This window comes from Euleptes europaea, chromosome 4, assembly GCF_029931775.1.
Source record: "Euleptes europaea isolate rEulEur1 chromosome 4, rEulEur1.hap1, whole genome shotgun sequence".
NCBI classification, from domain to species: domain Eukaryota; kingdom Metazoa; phylum Chordata; class Lepidosauria; order Squamata; family Sphaerodactylidae; genus Euleptes; species Euleptes europaea.
The window spans coordinates 76,356,881-76,369,734 of NC_079315.1; the positions used below are offsets into that span (position 1 = coordinate 76,356,881).

Genomic DNA, 12,854 nt, shown 5'->3' on the forward strand with positions numbered 1-12,854 from the left:
CACATTCTGTCTTGTGCCTGGCAAGTATAGCAAGGGAGAGAACAGAATAGAAAACAGAATAGCAAAGCAACTACTGCTTATATAAAACCAATTTATTATACTGCTTATATAAAACCAATTCAAAGCCCTTCTTCTCCCAAGGATGATATTTATTTATTATTTCCATTTGTACCCCGCTCTTCCCGGCCAAAGCCAGGCTCAGATAGACATGTCATTGAAAAGGATTTCATTAATAAGATCTGGTACAGCTTTACTGACTGATAAACATCCTTCCTCCTGATCTTGAATTCTAAACCAGATATCCTGGCACCAGGACAGCAGAAGAATCTATTCTTTCTTAATATTACTGGCAACCATTGATTTTTCATTTCAGATTAGTTATAACTACAATATTAAAGATGCTACACTTACTTCTGGTTTTGATTAGTTAATATACAAATGCACATATATAGTTCATATCCAGCTCAATCTGATCCTTTTCTGGGCCCTTATTTTTTTACAAAAGTTAGTTATGCATAATTGTAAAGACACAGGTGTGAATATTAAAATGTCGTAGATAATAGTATTCGCAAAACAAATGCTACTTGCTTGCAAGAAGGCGTGGAATGTGGGCATGTCCACCTGCTTACTCAGGACAAAACATCTGCCAGGAAGTCAAACAGCACGGGACCTATGGAGATTGAGTGACCCATGATGATAGCAACTGAGAAGCTTTCCCCTTACTTCCAGATTGAGCTGCTTAGTAGAAGTGTTTATTGCCTACTTTTTTTTGGTGGGGGGGGCTAATATAGGCATGGTGGTGGTGCTTGAAGACACTTGCTCCCTCCCTAAGAGTAAATCAGACATGTTGAAATCTAGCACAAGTCACTGAGATGCCGGAGGGAGAAAATCAAAATGGCTCTCTCCCTCCCCGAAGTAAACATATAATATTTAATGAAATCTCACACATTTCAATGGTGCCTCCCATCTGCTGTCTGAAACACACTCTATCTCATTTTATTGCATGGTAGGGCTGGCTGGCCCTAGCTCTGAGAGTAGTACTTGAACGGAGTTATAACTGTAAAGTAGTGGCAAATTATAGTGGCAGCTAATGTGTTTGAATGTGTTCTGTGGTGAGAGCTAGTATTTCCTGTGGAACTGTTTCCTGGCTGTTTCTTTGTGATGCTGCATTCAGATAAAGGGCTCACATGATATCAGCTGGGCAAAATCACCTCATCTTTGATTTTGCACAAGCCAAAAAGTGATCTGAGAGCTGAACTCAAGCTATGCTAATGACTGTTGAGCATTTTTGAATTTATCAGCTTTTTGTTAGTGGGTGCTTTTAGTGCAAAGCATACAAAACGTATGTATAAAGTAACATCTTTCATCTTACCTCTCTCCTTTCAGGATGTGTGTTTTGTGTCTAGTTAGTGTTTAATTTCACAATGACTGGTGACTTTGGATAAATAATATTGTAATGAAAATAACCCAAAACTGCCTACCGCATAGAGAAAGGAACTATCATTTGCAAAAAATATAAACAACAATAGATTTTCCGTTTGTTTCTCTAATAGTATGTTTCTTTTCTTTTAGGCATTATAGTAAATGGACTAATCAATGTTAGCATCTCCACTATTGAAAAGCGATATGAACTGAACAGTTCCCTCACTGGCTTGATCTCTGCCAGCTATGACATCGCTTTCTGCGTGTTGTGCCTTTTTATATCCTTCTATGGTGAAAGAGGACACAAACCTAGATGGCTGGCCTTGGCATCTTTCCTGATAGGGTTAGGATCACTTGTATTCTCTTTGCCGCACTTTGCTAGTGGAGTGTATAAATATGGAGAAAAAGTGGACGGTAAGTGCATCTAATGTTTTAAATTTGATTATAAAATAGTTTTCAAAAGTCATTTTAAAGGTGTGGTTCTAGAATATGTACAGAATGAATTTCTATAGTCAATATGTTTTCTCTCTCTGTCTCTCTCTCACACACACTCATGCTTACCTTATTTTGATCTGAGTTTATGTGTTCCATTTTCCAATGTACTCTCTACATTGGAAAAAATGTAGCCGGCTCAAGGTTGACTCAGCCTTTTTTACATTGGAGAATGTACTCTTTGTTGGAGTAAACACTCTTTACATTGGAAAAACACATATGCACTTGTTGTTGGTGTTTGTACATGGCAGTACAGAGCACTTTTTGGATAATAGTGAATAACGGCATCTAGTAATAAAACAGAGCGTTGCAGACCAAGCTGTTCTCCCTCCCATAAGACCAGAATCAAATAGCAAATAGTGACACCTAATGACAAAGCACAGCATTAACCCTTGGAAGACCAGTGATGTCAGATTCCAAAGAGAGATCAAGAAACCATTGCTGTTTATTATTGTACGGGAAGATTATGTACGGGAAGAACTGTCGACTTCAGTGTTTGTCAGGTAAACCGCTTCAGGTGTTGGCCCTTTCTGGCCTAAATAGTATATTTAAATTTCTTTTTAAAATTTTGATTAAAATGTAACTATAGAATAATTTTCTTTTTATGTAAAATCCTCTGTATGAAAAAGCAAGTTAATTTATTTGAAACTAGGCATCAGAGAAATTACTCCATTGTGAAAATGGTTTGTTTAAAGTATATAGTGCCCTTTGGATGGGAAAGAGCAAATCAAATTTTGGCAAAGGATGCTTGACTCCCATAGATCATCTTGGGATAAGTTAATGGAGGATAAGCTGTTGAGTTTAGGGTATAATTTGCCCTTCTATTGATAAAGCAAATGTTAGCAAGAAGGCTTTGGAATCACTGAGAAGATTAGATCAGGAGGTTATCAATTTAGATGCTAACAGTCCCAGTTTTTCGTAATTTTTTTTTCTTGGCTAGAGTAAATTCTTTACTGCTTGCAGAACTGTTAGGTCGCTGCAAAGGTGTTAGCCACCCTCAGAGGCTCTGCCCTTAGGGTAAAACTGTAATTGAAACTTTACCTCATTTGTATTTAGCTGTTATTTGTATTCATCTGTAAGTGCTCAATATATATTGCCTTGAGCAGGTTCCCTTGCTGTTCACATGATTTTCGTCTGTTATGTATCTTGGCTGGTAATGATAGGCCTTTTACTTTGTCTACGATAAAGTTGATATTTTGTGCCCTCAGAATTAGTCAGGCACGTGTTAAAAGTCTCCAAGGTGCTTTGGGGCGTGCAGGCGCTCTTATTTTGAAACAGGAAACAGGAACAGGAATGAGTTTAAGATCCTGCTGTGTTTGTAGAGATGCAAGCCCTCATTTACAGCCAGCTTTGCATTACAACACATGGCAATAGCTTCTTTCCTGGAACATAGAAACCACTTGGAGGCTTTCATCACATGTAATGTCACATTGGAGCATGAAGAAGAAATTGAACTTAGGTCAGAGCTCTACAGATAAAGAGGTGGGATTCCCTAGGTAATCAATGTCTTACTTTGTAGTTACTGTCATTGAACTCTATGCTATAAAGTAAAAGACCTGTGATCTGGGACACAGTGGTAGTGGTTAAAGACAAATAGGATTCCTAAGACACAATTTGGCACCCTTCTCAGTGACGTCCCCAACACATCCCTTTATGTTGTCATTTATAAGCAAATGGCTGCCATAGACACCTAAGGCATTAAGTATAGTGCTGCTTAAGATATCAGTATTATGGTGGGGCAAAGCCTTCCTCATTATCTCTGTCTCTGGTTTGCTGGGCTCCACCAAGGGCCCATTAGGAGTGTAGTGTATTGCAAAATCCCGCAGTCATATCCCTATTCCCTGTATATGTGTGAAAGCACACACCGGTTCTCTGCAAGATCCACCCACACTGACTTTCATAGTGGTGGGCAAACTATTCTAAAGAGATACATTAAGTAATTTATGAAGCCTTTGACAATATTACCCTAAACGTTTTTTGAAATTGTGGTTTGTAAGAGAGAGGAAGTAACCCTTCTCCTTTTTGTGAGTGTAGTTGCTGAGCAATAGTAGTGTTTTTGGCTGGCTATGGGATTTAATGACACACACTTCACATGAAGTGGTCAACTATCAAAGGGTTCAAGAGACTCGTGTGTTATTGTAATTTCAGCATGGTGTCCCTCAACTCATCTTCCATCCATGATTATGCTAACATATGGATATATTTCATAAAGTGTCCAACTACTGGTAGTTTAAACCATCTCAGACAGTTGAAGCTTTTTTCCCTCTTCTTCTGCTGTGGCATAATTTTGCCAGGCCCCTTGTGAGGGACATGGAATGTTTTGTCATACCCTGTGTCAGAGAAGGGATGCCTAAGGACATTTAAGTCTGGGATAGCTTTACACTCTCCTAAGTCCTCTGCTGGAAACAGCTTACACTCCTTTTCCTATCCTTCCTTTGATGGGCGGCATGGATGTGAGCTGGTTCTTTAGGGCCTCGTGGGAATTTTTTGCTTTTAAGAGAGACATTGTATATCCCCCACTGACCGGTCAGAGTTTTTCTCTTCTATTCCACACTCTCCTAGGTCTGGGACCAAGTGGTAAGTCTAAACTCATTAGCCATTAGAAATGTTTTAAGGGCCACAACAACTGTTAGCTGGCAGAACTCTGTGCTAATGGGAGACTGAATGCAATAGGAAAGCTGGCTAAAGGCATATATTGTAAGGATGGGGGTGAGGCAAGGCTTGACAATAAGGCTCACACAGCATGGAGCAGACTACTCCATTTCCTTCTGACTTGAAGGCAGACCAAATGTGGACACTTTGGTGGAGGAGGGTATACTTTGTTAGCACTACTTTTCACCTTGCCGTAATTGTGGGTCAATGGGTCCAATTGCATTAGGCCCCTTTGGCTAGACAACTACATTTTGACAGTCTCAGGACAGTTTATCTTGACATTCTGAAGGGGGCAGCCACTAGTTTCTTTTCTCCCAGAATCCTGTCCTGTGCCATGAGTTTGATTAGACTATACTTTGCTTCTTAGAGTAAAGCTTTGTTAACCTCCTAGCTCATGTGTCATGTGGCCGTCCAGGGGTAATTAACTTCATTATATGTTCTAAGGACACTTGGAAGATTTGTAATGTTTAGCCTCTGTTCAGTAGTCCCTTTTACAAAGAAATTGATTTAGTAATGATGATATCGTATTTGAAAACAACAACATTGTACACACATTGCTCAGTCATTTAATACTCTGGAACACATGGGCCCACACTTTTCTTTGCAAGTAACTCAATAGGAGTCAAGAACTGAGTCACAAGAGCAAGACCATAGAAATTGAGAGTTCTGGATTAGTGGTTTAAGAGTTTGCTTAGCAGATCATAACTTTTCTATTCAATAAACTAATTGTCTCTTGTTACACTCTGGCCAACAGTTGTCTATGTGATCACTGGATTTTAAAATATTTGTTAATCTGGTTGAAATTTACTTGACTGTTTTTAGTTGAAAAGTATGTTTTCATGGCATGCACAGTTAATTTGTGGAATTCACTGCAACAAAATGTGTTGATGGCCACAGGAATAAACTGTACCTTGCACCTTGTTCTTCCTCTCTTCATCTGGCACCACTAATAGATTGTACATAACCAGAGCTGGACTGAGGACCCTATGTTTATTTTTAATGTTTTCACCCTGTTCTTCTCCAGTATTTCAAGTTGACTTTCTTCTTTCCCATATATGAATAAGCCTATTTGTTTGCGACCCCTCAACATTCTGGAATATGGATTGAATCCATCAGGCCTCCATGCTTGGCTCCCTTGTTTTAACATGGCATCCAACACATGTTTATCAGGATTGTCCAGGTACAGTGCAGGCAAGAGCAGCCCTACTCTTCTACCTTGAATACACACATCTTCATAAGGTTCTAGTAGCATGCCTAGGGAAATAATTCCTTAGCTAAACTCATGCACAACAACTTGCTGCACAAAAATAAATTAAAATCTACTTTGCAGTCACCTAAATGGAATAAAGCACATTTAATGCAATGGAAATATTTCAGAAGAATTGGTTCTCGTAGGTTATCCGGGCTGTGTAACCGTGGTCTTGGTATTTTCTTTCCTGACGTTTCGCCAGCAGCTGTGGCCGGCATCTTCAGAGGAGTAATACTGAAGGACAGTGTGTCCTTCAGTGTTACTCCTCTGAAGATGCTGGCCACAGCTGCTGGCGAAACGTCAGGAAAGAAAATATCAAGACCACGGTTACCCCCCGGATAACCTACGAGAATCAATGAACTCTGACAGTGAAAGCCTTCGACAATATTTCAGAAGAATGTTTGTATAGGAAGAACTTTCAGAAACTTTGCAAGGCAGTTTGATTAGTTGATGCCCAATGACTTCATGTTTCTTTTTGTTCCAGGAAAATTACTGAACCTTAAAAAAAGAGAGAAAAAAACTTGTTCTTTTAACAGCACTTTCACAACAAAGCCAACAGAGTATGACATACCTCCTCCTCTGTTTTATGAGGAAGTATTATTAAAATGTCACTCTTGATCCGCTTTATAAATAGCCCATAGGCTGCTTTTATTTATTTTTTAAGATTAACAATGACATTTAGCAGTACTACTTAATGAAAGGTTGGACTTGGAAAAAGCAAACCTCTGGAGAAAGTTACAGCTCATTCCTGAGATCTAGGGGCGAAAGCCCTTAGGAGGCCAGGAAAGTGCTGCGACGGTATCCGGGGCCCCTGCGCCAGCATCTGAGCAACTAACGGCAGCGTTAGTGGCCCGAACACTGGTGTGAAGGCCCGGACACCGGTCGCGGAGCACTGCTGTGGTGGCGCTACCCCGGGACGCCAACGGGACCTTCCGGCAGTGTCTGAACGTTGTCAAAGGCTGTGCTGGAGTCCCAGGAGGCGTTCCGGCGCCAGCCTGGGGGAGGAGCCACCTTTAGGCGGCCTCCAAAGCCCTTTTGGGCCAGGAACACCCCTTTTAATTTTTGCCAAGATACTCCACCTTGTATGAGGGTTGCACGGAGGAGGTTTCGGCTGTGTTGTCTCCAAAGACCCCCGCAAGCATTCCTCTCAGGAATGCACTGATAATGTGGTTGGTTTCAGTTGATGATTTTTCGTCTTCTTTGTGTGAATTTAGTCCCATTTAGTGATTAAAGTATAAGCAAAACTGTGCTAGATTCTGGACGTTGGAAGTATTTATTATGATCTTGTGCATGCTGAATGACTGATGTTCCGAAGTATGTGCATGTATGAATCTGCTTTGTTTTGAGTGAGGGTTGGGTGAGGGGAGTTGGCCAATGTTTACTTTATTAGTGTTGTGGAGTGCATTATTTTAAGTGGTTTTGTGTGTTTAATGTTTTTAAAGTAGTAACCCTAAAACATCCTATGCTTGTATCACTAGGGTTGCCAGGTCCTACCTGGTCTCCGTCAGGAGCTTACTCTCTGCAGGGCCAAGGGACAGCGATTCACACATGGGTGGTGCAATAACTAGGGTTGCCAACCTCCAGGTGGTGGCTGGAGATCTCCCGCTATTACAACTGATCTCCAGGCGATAGAGATGAGTTCACCTGGAGAAAATGGCTGCTTTGGAAATTGGACTCTATGGCATTATACCCCATTGAAGTTCCTCCCCTCCCCAAATCCCACTGTCCTCAGGCTCCACCCCAAAATCTCTCAACCGGGAGTTGGTAATCCTCGTGATAACACCACTTCCGGGTCAACCCTGGAAGTGCAGTGCGCTCACGGGATGCTCTAGCAATTCCCTCCAAAATCTTTATGGAAACCATACGCCACACACATGGAACACTGCTCCCCCCCCCCAACTGGCCTACTTCTGCCCACCTACCAGCTGAGGGGTGGTGGGCAGCCCGGTGAGTTTGCAGGCAATTGCTGGGCATTTGGGAACCCTATGCTTAGACCGTCCTAATTTTAATCCTGTATTTTAAAGATTGTCGTAATGTCATGGAATACACACATTTACAGTGCAATCCTAAGCAAAGACACCCTTCCAAGTCCACTGAAATTAGTAGGCCTAGAAAGATGTAATTCTGTTAGGATTGCACTATAAGAGGGCTGCCAGGTCCCCCCTCTCCTCTGGCGGGAGACTTTTGGGGCAGAGCTGAGGGGATCTCGCGGCGCACGTGTGCCGTGCTGGGAGTTTGAGTGGCAAAAAGGCCCCTTGCAATGCGTTTACACCCGGAAGTGCCACATCGCAAGAGGCCTTTTACCACTCAAATTGGGAGTTTGAGTGGTATAAGGCACCTCATAAACCGGAAGTGATGTGCCACGATGTGTATGCGCGCGTTCACATTTGCCCACCGACCCTCAGCTGGCTGGCGGGCAGAGGGGTGAATTACCGGGAGTTTGCCCGCCACCACCGGGCACCTGGCAACCCTAATAAGAGAGCCAGCATAAGCTGTTCTACTCAGAATCCGACTCATTTCAACTCATTGGGGCTTACCCCCAGGAAGGTGTTTTTTGCACTATTCTACAAGCGTGACAGTGCTGTACCAAATTACTTGAGTGAAACCTATGAGTTTCCCAGTGCTAAAGGAAAGAGAGACTATGGAATTAGAACAGTTCATTGTTGTGATGGTATCTAGATTCCTATAGCATGTAATGGTATCCTAAGCATGTTTATTCAGAAGCAAGTCCCTTTGAGTTCAGTGGAACATACTCCCTAGTAAATGGGATTAGAATTGCAGCCATGGAGACCATTAAAATGTATTCTGGATGACTACCAGAAAACTGAAGCTGCCTGTGTAAATGAAACATAATCTGGTTTCAGCCATAATGGAATATTGTTTGTAAAAGAGGAAGTCTAAGGTTTTACCTCTCTTCCCCCCCCCCCCATTGTTGGTTTTTATTACAAGTGGATTGTCAAGAAATTGTGTAAGCTGCTTATTCTTAGTGATTCTGGCAAAAGCAACTGTAATCCTTTATTGCAAGTGGCGTAAACAAGTCCTGGGAACAATTACATAGTGGAAGGTTCCAACTTGTTTGAATAGGTACCCTGCTGACAGAATTTCTTAGTAGCTCTTCCATTAACCTGCAATTTGGAAAGCTGCCATTTTAGGTTTTTTATAACAGATAGCCACATCAAATGGTTAAAACGCAAGAACAGAAATCTGCTCAGTTTGGAGCCCTATCCTGAATGGATAGTCCGGCTTCTCAGCCAGTTTGGGCAGATGGTGAAGCAGGCACCTGGTAGTTACATTTCAGTAGTTGAGGAACATCTGTCACTCAACATTCAAAGCACTGCAAATGATAAGTGGTAGAACGAGACTTTAGGAACCTTTCTTCAGCTGGGGAAAGGGTGAGGAGCAGGCTTAGACATCGCCTGGGAGTAGTGGCTATTCTCTGTTAATCCTCTCTGTTTAGTTAGAGCATCATTCTCCCCTTCTCTGTTTGAGATTTGCTTATCATGTACGCTAGCCTCCACCTTTTCCTGTGTAGTAATTGCCTCAGGTCCTAAGCAAGTATGATCTACAGTCGTGACTGTTTTTTAGTAGTAGCAATGTATGTCAAAAGTGGTAGAAGTTTATCATCTAGTCCTGGGTTAGGCAACTCCTGATGTGTATATTGAACAGCAGCACCATCAGACAAAGTTGCCCCCCTGCACACAGGGCTGGTTCTCTGCCCAAGCTGCTGAGTTGCTACCAGTGCCATTTCAGCTAGCAGCATGGGAGAAGGAAACAGGCATGGCTTATACCTGTCGTCACCTCCCAGACCTGTGAAGTCACTAGCCAGGTCCAAGTCATCATGCCCTTGAGGTGCTGGCAGCGCCACTTTAGGCAGCTTGCTCCCAGTCTGTCCTGCTAAACACAACTGTTGACTCCCCCTCTCTTTTGTTTGCTGGCACACCCACGTCTTCACTTGGACCAAAAAGTTAGCCCACTCCTGATCTAGCTTCTGACATTGCTTGGTGGAGGGAATGGTATCATCCTGTATCCAGCGTGCCACTCTAATGCAGATTTATTGTGCCTTCCATAAAAGAAAGATAATATAAGCAAAAGCTGTCTGTGATCATCAGCATTTGACCAGCAGCTGTCTGGATGCCCAGAATATAAACAGTGTGTTTGTAGGCACTTTTGCAGTTTAGAATATTTTTGGCACAAACCACAGTGGATGCCTGTTTCTAAAGGTGGGGAAAGAGAGAATATGAGTAAGATTGGGAAAGGTGCGAATCAACTGTTCTTAAAAATGTCGATTTCATTATTTCATTTGAATGTCTGAGCCACCAACCAAAAAGCAATGGACTTAAAACCATTAATCAAACCATTAACAACTTGTGTATTGACATGAATGTGGCTTGATTTTATTTTTGGATAGTGCATTATTCTTCAACCCATGGCAGTCTTTCTTCCAAAACCAGACCAGAATTGAGACTCCTGTGGTTCCCCAGTACATTATCTTAATTTGACACAGGGAATATATCTCCTGTAGTGCCATCCATTGATTTCAATGGGTTTTGAAGAGTGTAAGTCTGCTTAGGATGACATTGTTAGTCTTAAAGGACTTCTTCTCAGCTTTTAATATGGTGGAATCATTTGCTGTGGGCCCTGGAGAAAACTTTAAAGTATATATGGACTTTCTAGCATCTTTCAGAAAGTGATGTCAGGAAACTTTCTCTGCTTCATAGGTATTCATGTGGACAATTAGTTGAAACTGGATCCAGATATTGCAGAGGTCATGGGATCCCAGCATTTCTGGGATCTGAGGATAAAGGAACTTCTGTGGTCTTACCTAAAACGTAAAGAGCACAGCTGGGGGAGAATATTTCTGGCATTGCTCCGGGGAATCTAATGTAGTGGCTGTGATCAGAAATGCTGTTTATCAGTTACATGTATCGGATGTAGGTATTCATGGAGCAACTGCTATTCATGCCTTTGTTACCTAAGGAACAGAATACTGCCAGTAGCTCTATGTGGGCTGCCTTTGAAGATTCTTTGAAACTAACTGGCATAGAATGAATTAGCCTTGTTCTTTATCAGCAACAGGCAGATGATAAAACATATTTCATCTGTCCTTGGACAACTCCACTGGCTGATTTGATTATAGCCAATAAAACTTTAATGCTGGTTATAAGCTATCTATAAACGTTGTACTCTGAATATCTTAGGGAACGCCCGTGTAAAAATATGCATTATCTATAATCATTAGAAGAGGCCCTGCTTAGAGTTCTAACAATTATGAAAGCATATGCAGGGTGGGGATGTAAAATGACCTGTTCAATGGTGGCACCTGCATTGTGGAACTTTCTGCCTCGAGAGGTCCTGAAGTGCAAGATGGTTCTGTTTAAGGAAGATTTTAACCCCCATGAGAAACTCTCAGGAAAATTCTCTCATTTGTCCCTGCTTTGTCCTCATACTCCCATTTTTTCACATCCACACTGTATTCCCCTCTATCCCCAGCACTGATCCCTGCTTCCCCCTTTCCCTCTGGCTTCACCCTTTTTTCTCTGTCTGATCTCTGCCCACCACCCCTCATCTTCTACACTGCCACTCTGCTCACCACCCCCTCTCCTCCTCACCACCGCTCTGCTCACCCTCCTTTGTTTGTCTACTCACCCAGTTGCTTTGCTGCCTCAACAACAGTGGTGGCTCCCCTAAGCATCCAGCCACTTTGCCCCCTCAACAATGGTGGGAGCAGCTCCCCCAAGTGCCCAGCCCTTTTTCTACCTCAACAATGACAGCAGTTCCCCACATCCCACCCAATCACAACCTCGCCGCTGCAACAGCAGTGAAGATGGAGGTGACTCCCCCGCATTGCAACTGACCCCAGCCTCTCCACTTCATCGGACTCTAGAGGGAGTCCTCTTCCCATGCTAGCTCTCCCTCACCTCTCCACCTGTGGCTTCAACAGAGAAGTCTTGTCTGAATGCTGGGGAGGGACTTATGCCCCCCTTCATCCCCCCTTCAGTGTTCCGATTTTTCTGCAAATATGGGGAGTCCTCCAGATTTGCAGGAAAATCTTCATTCTGTGTACATGGCCCCAATCTGTGGATTTAAGTATCCATTTCACTAAAACATAGGAGAAACAGACAGTTATGCATCTGGTTTGAGGCACAAGTATGAACCTTTTCCAAACTATACTAGTGTGACCAAGAAATGGAATCAATGAGGCTATACGGGTGTATGTAGGAATAGGTTCAGTTCTCCTTGGCTTGCATGTACTTTGAGTTCTAGAAAATAACTTGTAACATTTGCATCTCTGCCCACCAAATCCTGGCAATATCATCATCAGGTATACATTTTACTTTTATTAGGCTAATTCTTATTACTGACTTATGCAATTAGAAATACTATAATGAAACATATCAACAGTTTGTGACTATGATCGATAAAGAACTTTATATCTGCTCTGGTAAATAATAATGTTTTGCTAAAGGAGTCTGTTATCAGATATGGATAGATTTAATAAGCACTCCCTCTACTGGTCGTTATGATGATGACTTTATTAATAACTCTCCCAGGTCTATAAAGTGACTCAGAAGGATGTGCTACAGTGTTCAATGTGGCTTTCTCCCACATAAGGGTTCATAGAATTTCAGGTTAGCAAAATAATTGAAGGACAGTATATAACTTGAAAGAATGCCTTCAATATTTTAAACATTAGTTGGGTTAATTACAATATTGTCTTGTATGTTCGGTTTTTAAAATTGTTTAAGTGGCACATACATAACCTTCAGTCCTTGTCTAACTCATCTACTTCAAATTAATTCAGATTCTGATGAAAGTTAAAATATTCCAGCATGAAAATAAAATGTTCTGTGTACAATGATGTTTACATTATGAAAGCTTAATACTTTGGAACCCAGCATTAAACTTATGCCACTTAATTGATGAACTTAGGACTGTTGCATCTAATAACAGTAACAGTGATACAATACAGAATTTATATAGCTCATTTTGAGTATTCTGAAAACTTCACATACCTGATCTTCGTAATCCATCTAAAAAC

General features: G+C 41.8%; 1 protein-coding gene across 1 annotated transcript in view; it reads left to right on the forward strand.

The window, feature by feature from the left end:
* The window catches only part of SLCO4C1 (solute carrier organic anion transporter family member 4C1), a 47,005-nt gene that overhangs the window by 5,020 nt on the left and 29,131 nt on the right, over positions 1-12,854 (forward strand). Inside the window, exon 2 of the mRNA XM_056848816.1 lies at positions 1,573-1,836. Coding sequence (XP_056704794.1) covers positions 1,573-1,836 — 264 coding nt within the window. The remainder of the gene's footprint in view (positions 1-1,572; positions 1,837-12,854) is intronic.